Below are 23,751 nucleotides of genomic sequence, written 5' to 3'. Positions count from 1 at the left end.
GTCTGTTTTATAACAGACCATGGTCAAGGTCTTGTATGGACTGAGATCAGAAATAAGTATTTTGAATGGGCTTGTTTTGGTTTGGTTTGGTTTTTAACTTTCATTGGTTGCCTTTTGGCAGACAGTGTCATAGAGGTGAAAACTTGCTTCATCTCCGTAGTAGTTGAGCAGTCTCGAGACTGAAGTCCTGAGGTTACTTCTGAACTCAGGTCAGCTCAGCTTTGCTGCCAAGGCAGGAGGCCTTGTTTTACTCCCAAGCGATAAAATCTAATAGTAGAAAAACACAGCCTGTAATAAAGTCACTAAGTGAATTTTGTTTCTGTTTTGATGGTCTCTAGAAAATGAGATTGCTGATTGTTTTTGTTAGCTGACTTCATTGGGTTTGTATCCTGTGAGTATAAAAAGCATATTTCTAAGTGTATGACGGTGATACTAGCACATGAAAAAATCCCAACATCGAGACATGCTTTGACATTAAATTATTGCGTATTTAGAGGTTCTGTAACCATTACCTTAATCTGTTAGATTAAGCAAGAAATTGCTGCATATGAAGCTGTTTGGGAATTTACATTGGCACTAGAAACCAAAACTGGGTCTTGGAGAGCACTTTTATGGCAGCAGCAAACACACAGGCAAAATAATACACAGCATATCATAGGAAAAACATAAGATTTGGCTTTTAGAAAAAGAGACGAAAAAGAGCGGAAAGAACAGCGTGGTGCTGGCTGCAGTGAGAATGGCTTTGGGTTGGTGGGAAACGCTCACCAGATGTCCTGGTCTGCCAGGGCCAGGCTGGGTCCAGCAGGGCCAGTGTTCTGAATTAGCACAGAACAGGACTGATAACTTTCATCCATGGCTTTTACCTCAGTAGCTGTATGCAAGGGTTCCTGGTGCTCTTGGTTCTGTGCTGACAATGTGGAGACACCGAGAATCATTTGTGTGAAGCCAGATGGGGTTCAGGGGCTCATCAGCTCAGCCCCCTCCCAGGCGTCAGTTGTCCCTGCACACAGTGAAGTTCCACTCGCCCAGGGCTATGCCTGAGGTGGTAGGGCTGACCCAAGCTGAACATGTCCACGGGCAGGGTTGTTTGCAATTTGGGCAACACACCTTTGAGTGTTTTAGTGGTAACTATAGAAAAAATGGGAGAGAAATACAACACAACACACATTTTAAAATAGTGCTTATTGGTAGTTTTACCTTGTAATGGATCTGATGCCACTTAAATTATTTTTTTCCAGGCAAAAACTGCTGCTCAGAAATGCAGATGTTCCTGTTATCATGAATACGTATTTTAGTCAGAAGGTGCTACTTAGTGAACATTCAGAAACAAGAGAGAAGACAAGTGGTTTTACAAAGATGCTTATTAAGAAGAATATTATATCTTTGGCACAGAAGTTCAAACTAGATGACCTTGATGATGAGTTACACCAGGAATCTTCAGATCATCAGGTAAGGTCCATTTGGTTCACAGTTTAGCACGTAGCAAGAAGTCGGTGAGCAGATGTTTGGAAATTGTAACAGAAATTCTAGATTACTGACCTGTTCAGTTTCCCCTTTCATTTAGCCAAGGCTGAATAATATGCTGTGTTTATTTTAATAATATTTTCTTAACGGAGGCTTTTGGCCTATTCAAATGCTGAACTGCTGTGAGGTTATTGTGCTGCAGTCTCACTACTGTGCTAAATTGTATCTTGGTTTTTCATTGATTTTTCTCTTATTCTTTGTAGCTGAAGAGCTGAACATTATTTGAAGTAAAAATCTGTTTTCTGCTAACTCACTCAAGATATTATTTTAAATAAACATTCCCTTTTCCCACTCCTATTTTTTAACTCATTTCCTAATCAATCCTATAATTTCTTTCAAGCATCAATTGGTACCACCACCACCCTTTCCCACCCCTTCAATTTGTTTTCTTTCCTGTTTTGGCTTGGTTTATATTAAAATGACTACTAATTGTGCATGTCTAGCTGTGGGTGTACAAGCTGAGGTGTTTAGCTGAAGAGCTGAACATTATTTGAAGTAAAAATCTGTTTTCTGCTAACTTACTCAAGATATTATTTTAAATAAACATTCCCTTTTCCCACTCCTATTTTTTAACTCATTTCCTAATCAATCCTATAATTTCTTTCAAGCATCAATTGGTACCACCACCACCCTTTCCCACCCCTTCAATTTGTTTTCTTTCCTGTTTTGGCTTGGTTTATATTAAAATGACTACTAATTGTGCATGTCTAGCTGTGGGTGTACAAGCTGAGGTGTTTTAAGGGATCTGGTTTTCTGATAGTCTGTGCCAGCATTTTCTGAAAGCAAGGCTCTTGTAAAAGCTTTATATTGGCCAGCCAAAATAATTCTTAATATTTGAGAAGTTTGGCCCTACAAGTTTGATGAACAACACTGAGTGTCAGCATTTTGTATTTGCCTTATATACAATTCCCATTATAGGCCTGGGAATTAAAAAATTACATAACTCAAATCCTGATCTCCTTCCTCGCTTCAGTGCTACCTTGTAAGAAGCTTCTACTATGGCATTCAAAAACCAGAACAATTTACTTGTTCCCCTCATGGTTCCTAAGAAAAAAATTCACTTCATTTAAAACTCAGTAGACAATTTTTATTGGAACCGCTTTGTAGACAAAGGGTAGTGTCCTATCACGATTTTCTTTGAAATACTGCAAATTTTCCTTCTCTACTGGTGAATAATACTTATGGCACAGCCTGTAATACTCTGAAAACCTTTCTTGGCACCTAGCTTTTTATAAAAACAAGTTTCATTGTAGAAATAGAAATTTGATTCATGCTTGGAAAGAGCATGCATATATATATATAAATATATATATAATTTTAGTCTATACTTGCATGCATTTTCTACTAAGATATTTATTTAAAAAATAAAATAAATGAAATTACTTGTTTAGATTAAAGCAATATGTAGCATAATTTTATTCATAAAATTTATTTTGAAAGTTTGGAAGATTTTATTCTTAAAATATGTTTTGGAAGTAGTGGAAGAATAAATTAAGGTTTGTACTTTTGAAGTTTTATACTTTTCATTAATCATCTAATTCTTTTACATTGAAACATTTTACATTGAAATGTGTAAGTTGAGGACTAACTTTATTGTCCTATAAAAGTAGGCAACTGTTCATTTTCAACTTAATCTGAAAGTCCGTAAGCATTCAAGGTGGATTTAACCCCTTTTTTAGAAGAGGAAGGAACAGAACATCAAAGAACTAAAAAATGAAACTCAATTCAAAGGGAAGAATCATAAATACTAATATCAGTTCTGTTTTCCTGCTAGTGTCACCCTCATCGCTCATTAATTGATTTAGCTCAGTCCAGAGCACCAGTTAAATACAGGAGAGCACTCTTCTGAGTGTTCATTAAAAATCCACAATAAATGCTGGCCATTAGTCTGTAAGTTAGTTTACGTGCTGTAAGTATTTTGAAAGTGATTTTGCACTTCTTGCAGTCATTTTTTATGCTGAAGTTTTACTAACACTAAATAGTTTCAAGGTCCCCTGAAATGTTTCTGTTTATGGGATTTCCTTCACCAGGTTGCTTGCGCTCCACAAATCCCTAACAACTGTGATTCGAAACAGCATCCCTTAGCACAGAGTGCTGTTAATGATTCTCTGCTTGAAATGGTGGAAAGCCAGGGAGCAGTGGGATGGAGAGAAGTGCAGGTGCGAGTCATTATCCAAAGGGTGTACTGTTTGCCTGCAAGAGAAGCTTACAGAAGCCACGTTCAGGGAAACAAGCCTCTTTGTGCAACACCCGTCATAAATTCAGATCCACCGAACGTTAGGTGAGTAATAAGATGCATGGGAATTTTCCTGTTGAGGCTGTGATATACGAGAAACCAAAGAGGAGGGAGTTTGGAAATGTCATTCTTGTCAGCTCACAGGGAATAAGCACTGTCAGCAAGGCCCAGGGCTCTGGATGGAAGTGGTGTGGTTTTTTAATAGGTATAGTGTGACACAGAAGCAGTCTTGCCCAGAGGAGGGGAAGGATCTGTCTGTAGTTCATGTCACCAACAGGCTTTTCTAAAATGAGGATTTTTGCACAGATGCCACTGGAGAAACATAGGTGTACACATGCAAACTTCCATTGTGAAGCCACTGGAGAAAGCTCTTGTTGACTTCTGGTAATCTGGAGGTCACAGCAGTTCAGCTTCTGTGCAGTAAAAAGTGATCTGGTTTCAAAACATTATCAGCAATGCAGAAATCTTATGTGCAAAACCCGTGGAGCATACAGCATTAGACAAAAGGTTTTACCCTCTGCATCCTAACAGTGGTCTGTTTTCAGTGTAGGGAATCAAGAATGGGACCTTGTTCTCATAAGTACAAAAGCTGTGCCAGACATTTTCCCTTCTGACCAGTACTGAACTGTTGGATCCTTTCCTTTTATGATCCTTGAAGTTTGAGACCAAAGACTGATTTCAAAGTCTTTCTCAGCAACTCTGGGTCTGAGATCACTGTGTCTATTATTGAATTTCCTTCCTCTGGTTTTGCACTAACTTTTGGTTCATGCTGGCTTAAAATTTTGGAAGGTAAGATACATTTGATTTTGTTTTCACTCAGGAAGCTTATTAATGTGAGTTGCAGTGGCAGAACTTATATAAAGCTGCTAAGTTCAGCCTTTCAGGACATGAGGAGATCTCTTTTCCTGCAGTTTAGGACCTGAATGGAGATATGCAATTAGTTTAAAAGGTCCCGTTGAGAACTCTCCAGGTGTGATTTGCAGTAGGCTTTGAAGGGATTCTTCAAAGGTTTGAAGAATTTGAGTTCCTCTAAGCCACCCTGCTGGTGGATAGTAGCATGCTCACGGGTCCTTCTTCCTGAGCTTTTGGAGTATCAGAATTCTCCCAGTTCTTGCTACCTTGTAAGCCACTGGATAGTTCACAGCGCTCATTGATCAATAAAATTACTCCAGGAGGAATTGAGGAAGATTGTTCTTTCCTAAAATGCAAGCTTGGTCATCACCCACAGGAAAGTGATTACCAACAGCCTTGTCCCCAACATTTTTTTTAAAATCCTTTGCATATAATAGTTATATTGACCTTAACATGCATTATTTTTTAAAAAAAGTAATTGATACATCTTGTTGTTTGAGCTCATTGCTTTATATTTAATTAATTCTTGCTAGATTATATATTTTTTTAAAAAGTGAGAGGAAAAGTACTTTAGCAGTCCCACATCAATACATGATTTTGAGGACAGCATAGATTTTCTTCCAGAGGGCTATGTTTGATCAGAAATCAGGTAGCTGATAGTCTGTTCTTCAAGCTCATTTTTAACAACATCAATTCTAGCAGAGTTCAAATGATAATACTGTCTCCATATTTCCTTCCCAACTTTTAACCAAAAGTATACTTAACTTTCAGTCACACAGTTTGAGGCAGTTAACCTGCCTGAGCCCACACCCTTCACAGGAATGGGGTGAAAGAAAACAGAAATCTCAGATTGCACGTCTTATGTCAAACTTGAGATAGAAATAAAATAAAAAGTGAGAGTCCATTGCCTCTGAGTACATGCTATAGTTGCGTATTCTCACATGCAGTTGTTAAACTGGCCTCTTGGGAGTTCAAGTGTTATAGATGTCCCTGCTCACAAAAGAGCTTGGTTGTTGTTGTTATTTGCAGCTATCAGACAGTCTTTTGGACCCTGAAGAGAAAAATCAACTTACTTTCTCTTTTGCAAAGAAGAAAACTAATGCTTCTTTTAAAGACAGGAATGGAAAACACCTCATACTGCTTTATCAGCTGCTATTTTCATGGCTGATAAGTATCCACATGGGACTTTTCTTCTCTATCAAAAATGTCTGTGTCTGTCACCTGATAATGAGCAAAAGGGTCCAATGCTCTTTGGCAGTTCTTTAAACCAACTGATGGCTCATTCTTTCGTAATGAAAAACTCTCTTTTTCTCTTTCTGAACTTCTTTTAGTAAAGTAAAATTGCTATGAAAGCAATGTTTGTGTTTTATCAGGCAAGATGTGTTAGACAACTCATTGTTTTGTAAACAACAGTTAATTGATTTGTATTTTAGACGGGCTGTTTTATTGTGTATCTTCTTTTGCAGCACTCCACAATAACCTACATGTTGCCACAGGGAAGCATTAAAAACCACAGTAAGCTGAAAAGAGGCAGGAAATTAAATGTGGAGCAAGGGAAGTGACACATTTTGTTCAAGGCATCCAGTTTCTAGAAAGAGTGGCAGACTGTGGAGAAACCTCTATTTTCATTGTAAGGAAATGGATTCATTTCATTGGTTAAAACGAACACCGGTAAAGCATAGAAATTAGAGTAATGCCTATATGCATCCGGGTTTATTATTCATAAATACAGATATACAGAATATGGCCTTTTGCTGACAGAAAAATGGATATGTCCGATGGGTTTAGATATGCTTAGCTGAAGTATCTGAAGTATTTTCCGAGGGCACTGAAAATTCAGTACAGAGACTGAGATTTTTTCCAGCTTCTGTTGTACGTAAATTGGACCCGTGTTCCCTGCATTACTGTCGAATCATTTGCCTTTCCCCCTGTAATCAATTGCTCTCTCAAATGGAATTTTCATGCTGAAGGAGTTTCATTGGGGGGAAAAAAAAAGAAGAAAATATGACTCGCCATGACTGTCTGCCCATTTCCAGCATTCCTGGCATACTTTTTGCCACTTTTTCCCCTCTGATGAGAGAGATACTTTTGCTAATAACACAACACATGTTTGTCTAAAGCCGATTATTTTGCCTTTGTTTTGAAAAATGCCTGGCTTACATGTGCAAGGACCCCAAAGAGACTCCTGTCAACCTGAGGAGCTCACTGGCACTGAGGTGTCTGACTCACTGCGTCGGCCTTGTACTTTGTGTTCCTGGGATAAAGCAGTGTATAATTTGGATTTTGCTCTTGCCAGTATCTGTTTGTTTTGAGCAGGCCACGTGAGTGCAGTAAAAAATAAAGTTGGTCAGTTTTATGCCTTAAAGGACAGGGCCGGTTGTGTGGTAGTGGGTGAAACTAAAATAGATGCATTTTTAGGACTATTAGGCTGTTAAACTGGTCAGAGCACTCAAAAGATTTGGGTGAGGAGGCTCGAGAGAGAAGAGTGTTTTCTATTAAGAAGCAAGAGCTAACCACTGCTAATACAAAACAATGCTAGCTATAACTGTGAAATCCACATTTTAAAATCTTTGTGAGTGACTACAGAAATTTTCCATTCGCTTCTCTTGGCTTATGTTTTGACCTCCTTCCTACCTGAACATTAGCACTCTAAGCCTACTACAACTCTTTATTCCAAGAACAAAAGAAAACCAGTACATTTACTTGAAAATATAATGTGATCTGCCTCTGTGCGCTGGTCAGCAATAGTTCTTTTGGTTTTGCTCTTGATTTTGTTTTGCATTTGCCAGATCTTAGAGCAGTGGAAAGGCCTGCTACCATGCAAGCAGGACCCTTGGGGAGCAAAATATTTAGAAGAGCCAAGGATTTGTTTGAGTGGCTGGAAGAAATAGAACTATGGGGAAAGTCGCATTTCTCTGTCTGAGCAGGCCCCAGAAACATGACAGTCAGTTGCTGGGATTCATTATGCTCTAGAAAGTTGTTGCAAGTTTCTGAGTAGTCTTTTCCTACGTAATTCGGTGTAAAACAGTTTTATTGGTAAGTGGTAATACTGCAAAACTAATTCATTTCAAAGTTGGATTTCCCTTTTATCCTCTTTTTTTTCATCTGATGATCTTTGCTGTTTATCTTAACATAAATCTAGTCAACGGGTTAACCTGTCTGGCAGCATACACAACTAAAAGTGGTGTGTCAGGTGCTGCAACTAGCATTCCAAGTAGGTGGACTAATATATTGAAAAGTCACCCTTATGGTATGGAAAACCTAGCTGAAATTTTATAAAGTGTATTGAAACAACAACAACAACAAAAAAGAACCCTGTAGATCTTCTTATTTGAAAAGATTCCAGATTGGAAAGGACTGTCATGAAAGATACATATTCACAGATGCTAACATCTGTCAGAATGTTTCTTGTGGCTGACTTAAATCTGTTTACAGCATTCCATTTGTTTTTTGTGCTTTTTCAACAAAACATTTTAAATTGAATGGTCATAAATGCAAGTTTTTTAAAATTACATTATATTTCTGGGATGTGATTTTTCAAGTGGGAAATAAACAGGAAATAGGTAACTGAAGTGCAGTAGAGAGTACTGTGTAAGCTAGAAGTTTGCTCTGATTTTCCCTTTTCAGATCCTTCTCAGAAGTGAAGATATGTGCTTTTAATATTCTTGCAAAGTAGTCTAATTGCTACTTGACAGACTTGTAATAATTCTAACAGCTGTGGTTCAAGATCTAGTAACCTGTTTCTGCTTTGAAGGAGTTTTTTTGTTTGGTTGGTTAGTTTTTTGTTATTCACAGTTAAGACTCCCTGGCACTTGGATTATTCCCTTTTGCCTCCACCCTGCTCTGTTTGTAGTTCTCAAACCGGAGCCACCAAAACAGAGAGGAAGGACAAAAGACTGTTGGAAAAACAGTTTGGGTATCACATTGTCTACTGAAATGTTAAATTATATATTTAACACTGTAGCTTTCTCATGCTGTTGCCCAGATAGCCCAGAAAGTGTTTTCCCTGCTGCTGCAGACGGATAGATAGAACTTGGGCTTCTTCCAGTGCCACTGTAGTACAACAATTTGTTAATTTGACATTACTGTTTATTTTTCAGTGCTAAATATTTACATGATCTTATTCTGTCCAAGGCCAAGGTGAAAGCACTGTTATCTGATATACTCTGTACAAATTAAAAAAAAAAAGGACCCTTCAACATACACTACTGTTTTTCAGCCCTGCGCTGGGAATAGACAATTAAACAATTTGCCATCGTTCTAAAGTATATCAAGGCAGTGGTAAAAGCTGCTGATGTAGAAAAGAGTCTCAGGAAGACAGTAGCCAGCATAGACCACCAGTGTGACAGGGATTCAGTCTCTTTGGAAAGCAAATGGGCAGGACACAACACTGTGTATGCAGGCTTCCGTATGTGTCTAGCAAAAAGGAGACACTGGTTGCTAGCTTGTATTTCCTCCATACTCAAGTGCTTAGACTGATCAGTAAAGTGCCCATATGTTCACAGAAGATAGTCGCCGCCCACCGAAGACTTCTGTTGGTCAAGAAGGAGCTCTGCTTACTATGTATTCCCCGTGACAGAGAAATTGCGGAGATATGTAAATAACAGAGAGACAGATAAATGGTATAGAAGCATCATTATGTGGAGCTGTGTATTCGCCACCACATACCTTGTAACCATACCTTTTCACACCTCCCACATCTGATGATTGCATACAGGGCTTTAGAAAGCTGGGGAAGCCTTATTGCACCTCGAGACCTCATTTCCCACTGCTGTTTTATGGCTGTATCCACCCAACTGATTGTTTTCAGGGGAATATGTAAATGGGAGGAATGGGAAGAACAATGTAGTCCCCTGTATGTTATCCTATAGTGAAGACCAGCCTAGGCAGTAGAAAGTAATTTGAAAAGGTGATTTTCCAGCCCTAGAGCAACAATCAAGGTATGTGCTGTTGTAGGTTGTGTGGTTTAAACAAGGAATAGTAATTTTCCAGCACCTGTTATTTGTCAAGAATTATTCTAAGATGACCTATGTAAAAGGTATGGAATCTTCCCCTTGATTTTGACCTTTCTTCCTTGTGAATTTTTGTATCTCTGAAAGTTATGTCGATGACACAACTGAAAGCAGAAATCCTCCGTGTGTGTTTTACACCTCTACCTTTCACTGACCACATGACTTCAGTCCTGACCTGAAGGAAGTGTTCAAGTCATGCTGGAGCTCTCAAAAACTTTTGTAAAAGCCAGAATCTGTCTCTGGGATTTGTTTTTCTGCCACTGTGTTACAGAAGGCAAGGACCATGAACACTGATAAATGTTACAAATGCCTAGATGGACACACACTGAGCTAGCAGTTGGGAGAGAAATGTAACTGCCCAAATACTGCCCATAATTTCTGTGCAACTTGGGCAGGTACACTCTCTTTGTGTGCATAGTCTTAACTATCTGCATAGATCAGTAGATGTGCAAAGAAACATCAGCATAGCTTTAATGCAACAGTGGGTTTCTGTAAAGGTAGATTCTTAGAAATAACTTTTTGTCATAAGCTTTGTAAAAGTTTCACTTTGGATATAACAAATCAATAGTCCTTGGAAAGGTGTTATACTCTTTTGGGAAGAAGGAGGTCTGTTATCACAAAGGCTACAGAGTCAAGAATATACAGTCCTATGTGGTTCTGAAATTATGGGCACACTGTAGTAATTAAGACAAGACAGACTTGGGAAGGGACAATATTGCTAGGACATAGCGCATTTGTATCTTAAGCTTTTATACACCTTCTTTTATAGAATACAAAAGATTAAAATACAGCAAACAAAACGAATAAAATAAAGCTCCTCAGAAAAGACAGTCTCAATTAGTTTTTTTCAGTAAGCATTGTGGTTGAAAATTGGTATGTAACTTATAAATGCACTTAAAAGTTATCTTATGCTCACATGTCAGTCCTGGGTGGCTGCAGTGCCTGCTGGTTTTGTTCCATTTCTTGCAGCCTAAAGCAGTCACCAACACCACGCTGGGTGGGGATCCGCTACGGGCTGTGCTGAAATCCTCAAACTCATTTCAGTTAATGCCTCAGCCCCTCTTTGGCTAAAGGGGGCTTCACTGGGTCTGGCAAAGAACACACTCCTCAAACAAGAAAAGTGGTGAGCAAAAGCCTGGGGTGAACTTACCGTGTATTGCACTTCACAGCGTAACGGCTCAAGTGGAATGGTAGTTAAGAGAGATCTAGTTGGGTTTGTAATTTTTGTCCTGCAGTAAAAGGAAACTATTCACCTGATGCATACCGCCCCATATATGTTCAAAATGGTTTTGTAACTCACTGAATTTAGATACTTGTTTTGAGGCCTGTGTTTGGCTGCAGTGTGAGCTCCTCTGGACAGCATGCTTTGCAAGTGCTTAAGGCTAGGACTGAATGTGAAATATATTTCAGAGAGGTTTCACATGTAAATGGACCAGGAATGATGTCATGAAGTTGCAGAGTGTAATTTTTGGTGATGTTTGTAACGTGGGCTGTGTTTCATTCCATATCACATGATAACAGGATTTTATATGCATACTTTTAAAATTATTTCTCTGTATCAGTTGTTTCCCAGGTCTGGCACTCTTACTTTTCATGCTATGCCAGTCATTGAGAAGGATCTCACAGAAGCAGCTTCTGCCCTTCTGGAGGTGCTAATCTGAGCCATCAGGCAGTTACCACCAGCCAACTGTAAATATCTTTGTGCAGCTGCTTACTCCTACTCAGAGGCACTTACTGATCTGTGCAACCCGTGCAAGGGCTACATCTGAAAGCTGTCTTCATATGGCCACCTGGGAGTGGGGTGAGGGTACTGATCGCTCCCACCAGCCTTCCTTGTGTCTGTAGCAGTGGAAGGAAGGAGGCAGAGATGGAAGTGAAAGCAGCAGGTAGGCTCTCCCTGGCTTTGTGCTGGGTCCTCTGCTCGGGAGGTTTTTGTCCACTTTCACATACACACGAATGTGGATAGCAGGTAGGAGTGAAGGTGCAGTGAAGTCTCTCCAGTGTTTCCACCTTCCATGCGTTTGTACTGCTATTTGACACTTGGAACTTGTGCTGTCACTGCATCATCCTGTCTTGTCTTCTCCTGTCATCCTTACCTAGGAAGATGGCTTTAAGGAAATGATTATAAAAGTATAAAATTATTCCATATTTCTCAGTAGTTTCTCAACAATTCTTGACCAAGGGCAGCCACATACTTGGGAGTGCCTGCCTGGCAGGTGGGCTATAGTCCCTTCTACAGCTGTGCAGTCATGGTTCCTATTCAGCACGTGCTGCAGGAACTCCACCAGCAAGGAGACATTTGCTTCTCTTTCTGAGTGAGTGAACAGGGGAACTGCAAGGAGTGCATCATTAATGAGGTGGCATAAGAGATTGCACTGGAGTTCCAGCTTCACGGAGGTGGAAAGTGTAGTTGGGGTCATGGAAGTAGATTCCCAGGTGTGGGAGTGTGTGGTAGGTTGTGGGAGAAGGAAGCAATGTGTGGAGCTGAGGTCCTCATATAAGGGACATGAGAGTGGTCATAAGGCATTAAAATACCATTTTGTGTGAGTTACCTTTCTGTCTGCCCATTAGTTTCCCTTGAGCCCATGTAGTTCCTGCTATGGATATCCTCTCTGAGGCAGCAGCTTTCCCCACTATTGAACTCAAATATGGCCTAGTCATGACATCTACAGATGTTCTTGTCTTTGTCCTATAACGATGACATTATGCATTTTCCCCTGCCTCTGAACAAATGCCAAAATTTGTAAATTCTGTTTGACATGAGGAAAAATGTGCAAGGAAATCAATTTGATTGGAACAAGTTGTGTCACATCTTCAATACAGAGCTATGAATTGGCTGCCTATAGTGACATAATGTAAAAGGGAAGCGGAAGAGCTCGTTAGCAAAAACATTCAGTGCCTGATCTTTGCAGTGTTTTTAATGTCTTTATTTCTGTTTAATTGTAAGTGTGCATTTCCTTTGCAAGGGAGCTGAAAACTGCCAAAACTTTCCTGTTGCAACCTGGGTTGTTTAGTTATGGTTAAAAATATCTGTGATAGTAGCTCATCTATACCTCAGTGCTTCTGTGTATCTGAGTCATCATCTGTATTTGGACTGCCAGGATTTGGGGGAGAATAGTAGGAATAACATCCTGAGAAAACAGGTATTTGAAGTGGATGCTTCAATAATCAGGAAAACTGGTGGCTCTCAGACTCTTTGCACTTCAACACTGTAAGTGGGGAAGGACTCTGCTATGGTGGTGGATTTGTAAGAAATGAGTTAGAAATCAGGTTATATACACCGTGGAGAAGGGGAGAACTCGAAGCAAAAAGAAGTCCCACCTCTGATTTAGAGGTTGTAACTTCAGCAAATCAACAATCTGCAACGAGATATTTATTTTTAAATGCTACAAAGGGTTGCATGATGTTGGATAACATCTGTATGTTAGATTTAGGAAACTCCTGCACAGGTGAATAGATTCTGTTGTCAACTTTGTTTGATCCCCATTAAATACATAGAATCTGGATTTGGGGGTGACCCATCTGGTTGCAGTTGCTGTTTGGGTAGTGCAAATCAGGAGAAATTAAAAAGTCATGCATTGAGCAAAAGTATGAGATTGAAGAATCGTGATATTTGGAAATAAGGTTTTTTTCTTATAGATGTATTTTTGTGAGTTTCTAAGATTTTTGAGTGAAGAACCCGAAATTTCCTCTTGATAAGCCTTATGTATAAATGTATTTCCTTTATAAAAGTGAAAAAGAAGAAAAGCTAGGTATGATTCTTACTTATTTGTTGGACTTCAGAAGCTGAGGTTTGAACATACACATCCAGTATTTTGAAATGGAAAAGAAATATAAAAACAGGCAGTACTGTTGCATCCTTTATGTGCTTCTAAAGGAAGCCTCCCTTTTTTCCTTTAAGGTGGACTAATATTCATACAACACTGTCTTGTGACAGTTCTTTGGAACCAGCAAACACGGGACTAGAAGGAATTGTGATTGGCTTAGCAGAGTGGATAGCAAGCCTGACCTCCCAGCAAAGACCTGAAGGGTTTGTCTCTGTCAGAGGTCACTGCTGAAATACATAGAAGCAGACAGTGACAAAGTAACTGTTTTCACGATAAAACCACCTATTTAAAAGTAGCAGATACACAGTCCAATAGTCAAAGAATAATGAAGAATGTGTGTGTGCACAGCATGGTTGAACAAAAATTGCTGAGTGTTGCAGCACTTCAATATATGTTACGTCTGTTTTAGTTAATAAGTTTTAGTCTGAATTTGCAACCCGGGAGTTGCATGCATCCTTTTTTCCCATTGAATAGAAATAGATGTGTTTTTCCTTTTCTGTATATGAACTGGATAAATCTGAGTCTCTTTCTTTTTTCTGCAATTTTGCTTTGTATTTGGCACAATAAAGATATAAATCCTGTAGTATGTTTTGAGAGTGCACAGAAATCTGAAGTATAAAGTGTCATTTCTCTGCATGCATTATTTATTATTTATTACTGAATTCATAACAACAGTACAGCAAAGCAATGTTACAGCAAAACGTGGTAATATATTGTGAGAATCGGGCTGTGTGTTCAGCTTCAGGGTGGACTAACGTGTTTATGCCTGTAGGTCAGTCCCTTGGTTAATATTTCCTTCCTTTATCCAAGGCATCACTGAAAGCCCAGGGCTTCAGGCTGCCAGGAGGATTTGCTGGGCGAGCTGAGTGGCCACGTGGTTTGTCTCTCCCCCTGCATCCCCCATGCTCAGTGTGTCTCTGCACACGCTGTTCGGTAAACAAACTTTGGAGAACCAGAGCAAGCTGGTTCAGAGCAGCCAGTTCATTCACACAGACCACTTGGAAAGTGATGCCTTTGCGCAGCCTTGACGTACGGGCTGAGGGAAGCAGAGAAGTTAGTATTTATGTTTTCATTAATGCTTTTTATAGCTGCGAGCCAGCTGTAGCTAGTTAACATTAGCCTAGGACATCTATTAGTGTGCAGACCTCTTACGCAGGATAAAGGGCTTCTGATGGAAACAGAGTTGTTACTCATGGTCCTCATGGCTGTGTGTTTACATGAAGGCTGTTTGTGCTGACATAGGATATATATTAGAACAGCATGCACCTTTTTAATGAACAGATTTTCCAGGATTCAAGAGGATTTTGTGTAAAAACTTCTAGTGTCAAAAATCTCAATGTTTTCATCTTTAAATGGCTTATTGCTTGTTTAAAAGCTATTATTTTGAAATAATGCTTTGTAGCTACACAGGTACAAGAAGTATTTTCTATTTAGTTTTTAGGATGAGTCGGGAATAAGCAGTATTGTTGCAAGTCTCGAACACACCAATTTGGACTGCTAAATTTTTTTGCTATGAATGATGTAAGTGGCTGGCAGTAGCACAGGATGGATTGGACCTAGGAGTTTGGCCCAGAGGAATTGATGGCTCAGCTATCCTTCTCTGGTTTCTCCCAGTTCTTGCTTTTTATTCCCGCTCCCCCCCCCCCCTTCTTCTGGAAGATCGTTAGTCAGATGGGTATTTAAAAATAAATAACAAAAGCAACTGCAAAACAGAGAATGAGGAAGACACAAGAAGTGCTGTTTTTAGAGCTCCTATGACAAGCACCATGGTCTCTGGTATTTGCGTCAATACAACACTTTCCTTTCCTGGTCAGTCAGTGTTCCCCAAACAACTCTGACAGCTAAGCTTGTCCAGGCAATGGCAGAGGCATCTAAAGAAGTAGGAAATTTTGTCTATCCTCTGCTTTGCATTTCTGTAGAGGGTGTGGAATGAGCTTATTGCTTTCTCACAGCGAATTTAGTCATTTTAATAGTTAAAGCTTTGGAATAGAACATTTCAGGACTGGCTTCCCTCTCAAGTTTTCTTCTCCTGCAGAAGATAGATTGCACTGAAGACCATTGTTGCGACTCCTCTTCTTTCCAGGTCTTTTGCCTCTGCTTGCAGTGTGGTTTACAGAGACTAGAGAAGATTCCTGAGCCATTGTAAAACAGTCTCAGCATGAATTTCCATTCCTGTGATCCTTCTAACAGTCCCACCAATTCTCACTGATGAACTCTTCAAGTGGAGGGGAATTCAAAAAGTTCATTGTAAAAAGCTTTAGTTTGCCTTGTTAAGCCTTGCCACCTCTTGAAAACATTGATTACATCAGCCATCATCATGTCAGAATTATACCTTTATGGTTCACAAAGAGAGGCTTTATAATGCTATTCTTTTTCATCTGTGCATCAGTATCTGTATGTGGAATTGCTTAGTAGCCCCACATGCCAATGTCAACTCACATGGTTGAACTTCTGTCTTGCCAAGACAAAAAATCAAGATTATCTCCCAAAATTGAATCACTTCTAATCTCCTTTTCAGATAAATTTCCTCCACCCATCCATTTAGGTACACCACCCTTAGTGATCCACTTGAAAAGAATGTGACAAGCTCTTGAAAGCCCTGTGAGACTGTGGAAGCACAGCTGTTGAATTATGTGGGTTCATTGCCTACAGCTGTACCCTCAAAATACAGGGTGGGAAAACTTCCATCAGTAGTATCTAGGCTTCCCTACAGGGTGTATTCTGTGATTTGGCCTGGTATTACCTTTCTAAATGTGGGTCAAGGCTCAGTTCATTCCAATTTCGAAGTCAGCTAGTCTTTTGAGGGCCGTAATAATAATTTCTTACTGAGGCAATGTCAAGCTTTGATATGCTCACGTTCTTCCTTTTAATGCAAACCAGCAAAATTGTGCTGGAATGTTTTGCACCATTTGGTAGATCTGCTGGAGGCTTTTGTTCATTGTGATCTGATAGAAAACGTTTTTGTTCATATTTACTCTTCTCCTAAATGCTTCATAAGCATTCTTTATTATGTACATGGAAATGACCTATGTGGTGTCGTCATGTGCTGGCCCTTGGGCTTGTTTTGTATTGACTGTTCTGCTATTCAGGGTCCTTTCTCATTTGTTCCTTGTGTTCTTGTGACTGAAACTAAAATCACTGTGCAAGAATTTAGCTGGAGGAATGTGGAGAATTGGGAAAAACAATTTTATCCAGCAGAGTTTTCCCACAAAGATGGCTGGGACAATCAGCATCATGCTGCTAGCTTTGGATATTGTGTATATCAATGCATCAGATACTGTATTACAGGACTGTGTAGCCTAAAAAGCAATGTCTTTCTCCTCCAAACATTCAGCAAAGGCATTTTTAGTGTTTTCTCAAAGTCCATGCTTCTGTGACATCTAATTTAATACAGCCAAATTTATCATAACCAGATCCTGCCTAACCAATCCTTTCCCTGAGTCAGTTGCCTGTTCTCTTTAATTTATGGATCTTGCTAGTTTTTCCAGCACACAAAGAACGTGTGTTTGGAGGTAAGGAGGCATTTTTCCTTGGCAGGGCACCTGGTTACAGCATGGATTTTCCTATTCCTGAAATGCTGTGATAATGTAGAATAGTACACAATTATGTCCTGCAATCAAAATCTTTTTGACCAAATCTGGCAGGAGTTTTTGCCTGATTTTTCTGATGGATTTTTCTGATGGCTTGGGGATGGTCTTTTTCTTGTGTGTTCAGTCCATAGCATCCTAATGAGGCATATGATATGTGGGAGGCATGGATTGGAAAGAGATAAAGCTGCAGTTTCTGTCATCAGGCAGTACTGGGTTGACAGCTACTAATTTTATCTAATCTATTTGCCTTATATCTTACTCCTTATGCCAAGTAATTGCCACAAAACTCCCTCCTCTTGGCCCCTTTGCAAAATAGCTTAATGCATCTTTTTTTTTTTTTTAATCTACATATCATGTTACTGTATGTCAGATGTCAGAAATAACCATGTCGCCTGCTTAAAAAAAAGAAAAGGGGATGGTTGTCTTGGGGTGCAGATGTACAGATGAAATGGATGCTGGAGAAGAGGGAGCTTTAAGGTGATACTGGAATTGGAGACCTTGTTGGTGTGGTTGGGAAAGCCATCCGTACACACTAAAATATTAATAAAGATAAGAAACCGCAGAAAAAATTAACACTGATATCTGTGGATTATTTACATGGCCTGTTGTTCTGCACACTTACACACACATATTTGTTTCATCCATCTGTTAAAATTTGCTAAAGCATGTGAGCAGTCTAGGCAAACTGCTGCGTATCTCATGCCTAGTCTGATGGGGCACGAACCTGATTAAGGTTTCTAGGTATTTCTGTGGTAATGGGCCTGTGTACCTTATGGCAGAACAGAGAAAAACACTGTCTGTTATTATTCATATGGTGCCACTTAACAATAACAGTTTTTCATTTCTATTTCTATTTGGAAATGCTGAGCTTCCAGACTAATCTGAATTGATGGTCTCTGCTAAAATGTAAATTACAGTATCTATGAACCAATTGCCACTTCATGTTAAGGACTGAAAACTATCAGATGGAAAAAGTTTTTCTATACCAGTGACTTTGACAGTCTCTTAATTATTCCTTTTTTCCCCTCAATTATCAGTGACGTTTAACTACATTTCCTCCACCAGTCAAGTCCCATTTTCTTAATCCCCCACATTTAAACTTTGAAAGCTCAGATGGTTTGTTCTCAGAAGTACCTCTTCTAGTGTATTTGAGCGTGTTCTTGCCATTAGTCAAACTCACAGGTTTTCTTCATCCTGTTGTGAAGAAAGTGTTGGCTGACCAGGCTTTTCTAAGTGGTGAAGGAGAAAGGAAGGTAAGAATGAAGGAGATCCCATACTGGACACTTTAGGTCAAGGATGAAAGTACAGAAAGGTATTGAAATCTTGGGAGAAGCTACAGGCAGTAAGTGAGAGTGATGGTCTTGTTGGTCAGCTTGCCATGGAAGTTGGCAGGATGATAATATGTGAGAGATATGCTGGGGTTAATTCTTTTAATGAGCAAGTGCTCAGTGACACTTCTAGTCCCAGCTCTTCTGGCTTGTGTCTGCTAAACTATCCAGTAAGGGAGTGGGCAAATAAAAAAGAAACCCAAAGCAAGCTCTTTTTATTATGAAATCATGACAATTTTGGTTTTCAACAGTAAAATTATTTTGTTATGCACATCTGAAGGAATTTTGTCTAGCTAAGGATTAGTGCCACAGAGTTGTCGAGTGATAGCTTGTCCAGTATTTTTCCCACTAAATGCTTTTTGAGTCACCTTCCATCTTCTGCTCTTGGTCAAGGGACTAAGGATTTTCTATTCATCTTCATAGCAGCAGCACTCAAATTGGGTATCACAGAGTTCCTGCCAACCCCGCCACTTCTGAGAGCAGGAGAGGGGGAAGACCACCGGCATGTGCTTGTGGAGGAGGCAGGGATGCCGATGCCACAGGGGAGTGGAATGGAGAGGATGGCAGCAGAGGCCAGGGCGGCCACAGGAACATGACCCTGTGGGAGACTGCTGCGCTCGTGGGGCTGGGTGTAGGCACAGGCAGAGAGCAGGAGGCCGGAAAACATGTGGCTCCTGCTGTTGCTGAATCTCATCCTGCCAAGTCTCCATGGAGGCCTCTAGTATGGGTTCAGTAGCTCCTGGCAGCCAAGGGCTCTCTACATTGCTCGTTTGTCCTCTGGCTAGAGCTTGCAAAGCCCAGCTCCATCAACAGCTTATCACGTGCTCTGCTCTTCTCCCTGAAGCTCTCCACTAGCACATGCCCTTTCTCCTTTCCCCTACTTTGTGCACTGCTTAACTTGTGAACTGCGATTTCAGAACACCCTACAGTTTGCTTGGCTTTTTACCATATGTCAGTGCACTCCCTTCCCAAAGAACTAAAAAAGCTATTATTTTTAAGACCTGACAATTAAGGTGATTATAAAATAGCTGGAAGGAGAATGAATTCAGGTTACATCACTGGGACCATGCAACATCTCAGCAAAGACTAGTTCGGCTCAAAACAAACTGTATTTGCAAGCATGTGTAGTGTTTGTGAGCTGGAAGCAACCCCTGCCTGTAGGTAGTCTGGTATTTTCCATTATGAAAAATTCTTGTGATCTTTTATTTGCAAAGCTGTTTCAACTCTATTGTTTGCTGTAGACTTTTGATGTTCAAAGGGGAATGCCCTCAAGGTGGGAAAATGCCTTGTTTCTTTTGGCAGCAGTGCAGCTGACTCTACCATGGAAACAGGTGGGATTGGAAAGGGAGAAGGGGGAGAGACATTAAGAGGTAGTTTCTCCTCCTCCAGCCCAAGAGGTTCATGCCACCCAAGGCAGGAATTATTTCAAGATGCGAGACAGAGAGCTGAGGCAAAGCTCTTTCCAAACCATCCTCCCAGTTAGGGCAATAGACCACACTGGTCCAGCTACCTCTGTAGGGGCATCACATGGTACTTTCCATATGTTTGAAGCAGCAGCTTGGGTAGCACTTACCTATAGCCTTACCCAGGGCTGACAGCTTTCCTTTTACCCAGCAGTGGGACCTACGTGTCCCCTAATTCAAAGGCTAACAGACTGTTCAAGCTACAGACCCTGCTAATACCAACTTTCTTTACCTGTATGTTGAGAAGCACAGGTGAAGAATACTCAAAGGAGATGTAATGCCAGATTTCCTACAGTGCAGAATATATATACTAAAACCCAAATGTGTCATCTGTTGATTTCAGAGTACTTAACCTTACCAACTTCAGATTCCTAATGCAGGAAGTTTTAGTAAGTTTTGTTTATATTTGCCTCATGGATTAAAAGACCCAAAACAACAATGTAGAGTGTGGGGGGTTTATTTGTATATTTATATGTATGAATGATACGTATAAACTGTGTGTGTATTCTTTCTAGACCCTTGTTTTCTCCCAGAGCAGCACAGCCTGTTGCAGTTCTGATTTTTGGATCAGGCTGCTCTTTCCATTTTCTGCTGTTTTGTCATCTATGGATTTCTGCTCTCACAGCACAAACTTGAGATTTCTGTACCAGTCAGTTTGCAGTCAGTATGCTATTTATGAATGGACTTCAAAGTCTTATCTTTCTCTCTGTCCTCAGTTCAGTATTATACAGTAGAAAGAGATGAATATTGCTAAATAGTTACTATTTGTTTGCAGAATTGATGTGGCATGTAAAACAAATAATTGCACATACAAATAGTACTAGTGCTCACAGCTATTTCTCTTGCATACGCAAATAAGGGATTTACACACTTGTAAGGTCATATTTTGCTTACATAAATGATCTTATCTTCTTGCACCTGGTGTAGCATGGTATTCCAAACATTGTGGTGAACATAAAAATGTCAGCACTATATACAAATTATTTTGGCATATAGCATGCAATATATACCACTTGCAGAGCATGTGGAATAGGGCAGTACAGTGATGAGAATTTTATTCAGGAATTTGTAGTTCTTCTGATTGTTTCATGTTTAAAGCAGTTTGTTCATTCTGGATAAATAAAAGTTTTCTCTGAACAAATGATCTCAGCTGGGCTAAGGAGCTGCTTCTCTGAAAGCACGTGAGAGATTAAAAAGAACCTAAAAAAGTAGCATTGGAGGAACAAGGAGAATCCAGGGATGTTGGGCAACGTGGGACCACTTTTTGAGGAGTTCTGCTAAGAACAGAAACACTGCAGCAGTCATTGACACTCTTCCAACAGGCAAGAGCAGAATACATTGTGCAGAGGGTGGGCATGGGACCAGCATGTCCTATTTGCTCTGTGTCGAAAAGGTGTAGAAGACTCTCTAGTTCTTGGATCTGGTGCAGGAAAATAAATCCCTGAATGTGTTAATCTGTGGGAGTAGAAAAAGGAGGAGGAGAAGGAGATGTGGGAAAAGAAGAGGAGGAGGTGAACATTCTTTTTTTATTATTATTGTAGTTTTAAAGGTGTGCCTAGGATTAATTAATGGGGATTGGGTTAAGTGGTAATTGAGTAACAATTTATTAATCGGATAAACATTAATTCTGACCAGATAATGAGGGAGAGTAGGAGAAACTATGTGTTTAAACAAGCGTGGTTTTGGTTGAGAGCTGTCTGTTACTTAGGCAGGCTGGAGGGAGGGGGCTGCTGGACATTGTGGTTTTGCTTTGTTTGTCAAGGAATCGTTCAGTCCCCAGTTTAGCCATTTTTCATGGTGGATTGACCCCGGATTTGACCTCGATTTCTTTTTGTCCCCTCATCTGCTCTCGCAGAGGTTGCTCATGTCTGTGGGTTGCTGGGATTTCCCCACTTTAAAAACACATCTGTCTGTGTTACTCTCTTAAGTTGATACAAAACCACTGGCCAAGAGTGAGTAATTCTTTCAGTTACTTTCTATGAGTAACTGAAGAAACCCTCTTTTGAGTAAAAGAACTTAAAGCTTATATTGGTGTGTTATGAGAGGAGGGAAAGGTGAAGTGACCCCTGTGTGAACATACTTTCCTCTTAATAGAAAAAAACAACAAACTCTTCATCATGTAGGGCTTTTTAAGTCTTGATTACATCATCAGGGTCTTTTTACTGTCTTCATCTTTCCACTTCTTGTAGTTCTGCTAATAATTCTTGAGGTTACTGATAGAGTGACAAAATATAAGAATTGAGATGATTGCATTAAGGATATACTAAAAAAACCACCTTATGATCCAGGTTTTCCTGTTGTAAAAATTTATAACTTGCTTTAAACCAGCATAATGATAGTAATATTAAACATTTCTGATGGTATTGAAAACTAGGAAATGTTTTAAATAGGTTAAGAAAAATTTCAGCTTGCCATTAGCTTGATGGTATAGTCTTAAGGTTGGCTATTTAATAGATTAGGTAAGAAACTGAGGAAAGATATTGCTGTTTGAAGGCTTGAAGTAATGATTCATTTGACGCTTTACATAAATAAGGAATTTTTAACTATGATACATTTATTTAGGTCTAGGTTATTATTTATGAGTTGCTTGACATTCCGAAAACCAGGGAACAAAAGACTCCTTATACATAATTTTAAAAGGTGTGGCAATGAGGTAGGATTATCTGTTTCACTGCGTCATAATATCTTGCTGTTTTGTTAGGGCATTTTAGCCTTTTATTGTTTCCTAGAAGAAATACAGTAAGCCACATACAAATAAGCTTTTCATTTTTAAAAAAAAGACTTAATTTTGGCTGTATTTTAGATATATTAGGCACCAGTTGACTGAGTTCTGAAATCTCCAATAAACTGAAGTGGAATGCAGTATTTTATCATTCATCAGTAAGACGCTGCAATTACTGCACCAACTTTTTTGAACAAATATGTTTAATGTTTGAAGACACATGACTAATAAATACTCCCAGTTTCCCTGAGAAACAGGCAACAGAAACAGGACTAGTGGAACAGTCAAGCAAGTATGGTGTGAGGCTTTATGGTATGGTACTTGAGGCTTTATGATACGGTACTCGAGGCTTTTTGAGAAGGATCAGTCATTTAGCATAGCTCAGTTCCCAGGAAAAGGTAGTTTATTTTCCTCCTGTCGGTTCTGGTTTTGAATTGTTTTGTGCACTCCTCAAAGGCCAAGCTGTATGACATCTTTACATATGGTTGCGGTGGCACACAGTGCTGTGAAACTAATTCTGCCATATATTTCTTGTCTGTTCTTTGGGAAAGTTACATCTTTGGCATATTGTTCCAGCGGACATCTGAGGAGCAAAATTTGCTTTATTGTTACAGACTTTTCTTTTTCAGGTAGGACACCATCATGGTGGTACCACAAAGAGAAATCTTCTAGATATTTGCCTAACATTTCAGGAAAACATATACCTAGGTTTTGCTATACTGATGGTGCCCCAGGATTATTTTTGAGCTACATTGGGGAGTTTATAGGAAATTGCATCAAATCATGGAAGTACTAATGAAACGTTGGTTCTGCCATAATCATGATAAAATTCAGAAAAGCTGCCTCGTCTTTGCAGCCTGACTGGAAGGAGCTACCAGCTTGCTTTCAGAGGTTTGCCCCTTTTGCGCAAACTCTTTTGACTTCAGTCTTGACAAGCAGAGAGGGATCAGGAGGGGAGCACCCTTCCTACAGTGGAGGAGAAGCCTTCTTGAGGAGCCAGAGAAGAGTAGCTTTGGAAATTACTTGCTGCTGGGGAAAGCAATGTACTCTCTGGTGTACCCTTGTGCTCCTATGTTCAGGAACTGCTCCTGGGTTAACTGCACGTTTGCAATAGGTCTGTTTCATGGGGGTCTTACCCTACGGTTGTGGATATCAGGAAGTGTAGATGATGCAGGTTTTATCCTGGAATAATAATGT

At 39.8% G+C, this 23,751-nt stretch overlaps 1 protein-coding gene across 4 annotated transcripts in view; it reads left to right on the top strand.

Moving 5' to 3' along the window:
- The window catches only part of SPIDR (scaffold protein involved in DNA repair), a 209,364-nt gene that overhangs the window by 133,626 nt on the left and 51,987 nt on the right, over positions 1–23,751 (top strand). For all 4 annotated transcript variants that reach the window (XM_055704295.1, XM_055704294.1, XM_055704296.1 and 1 more), the window contains exons 9-10: positions 1,239–1,449; positions 3,555–3,805. In XM_055704295.1, coding sequence (XP_055560270.1) covers positions 1,239–1,449; positions 3,555–3,805 — 462 coding nt within the window. The remainder of the gene's footprint in view (positions 1–1,238; positions 1,450–3,554; positions 3,806–23,751) is intronic.

Source organism: Falco cherrug, chromosome 3, assembly GCF_023634085.1.
Source record: "Falco cherrug isolate bFalChe1 chromosome 3, bFalChe1.pri, whole genome shotgun sequence".
NCBI lineage: Eukaryota > Metazoa > Chordata > Aves > Falconiformes > Falconidae > Falco > Falco cherrug.
This window is presented reverse-complemented; position numbering and strand designations above follow the sequence as displayed.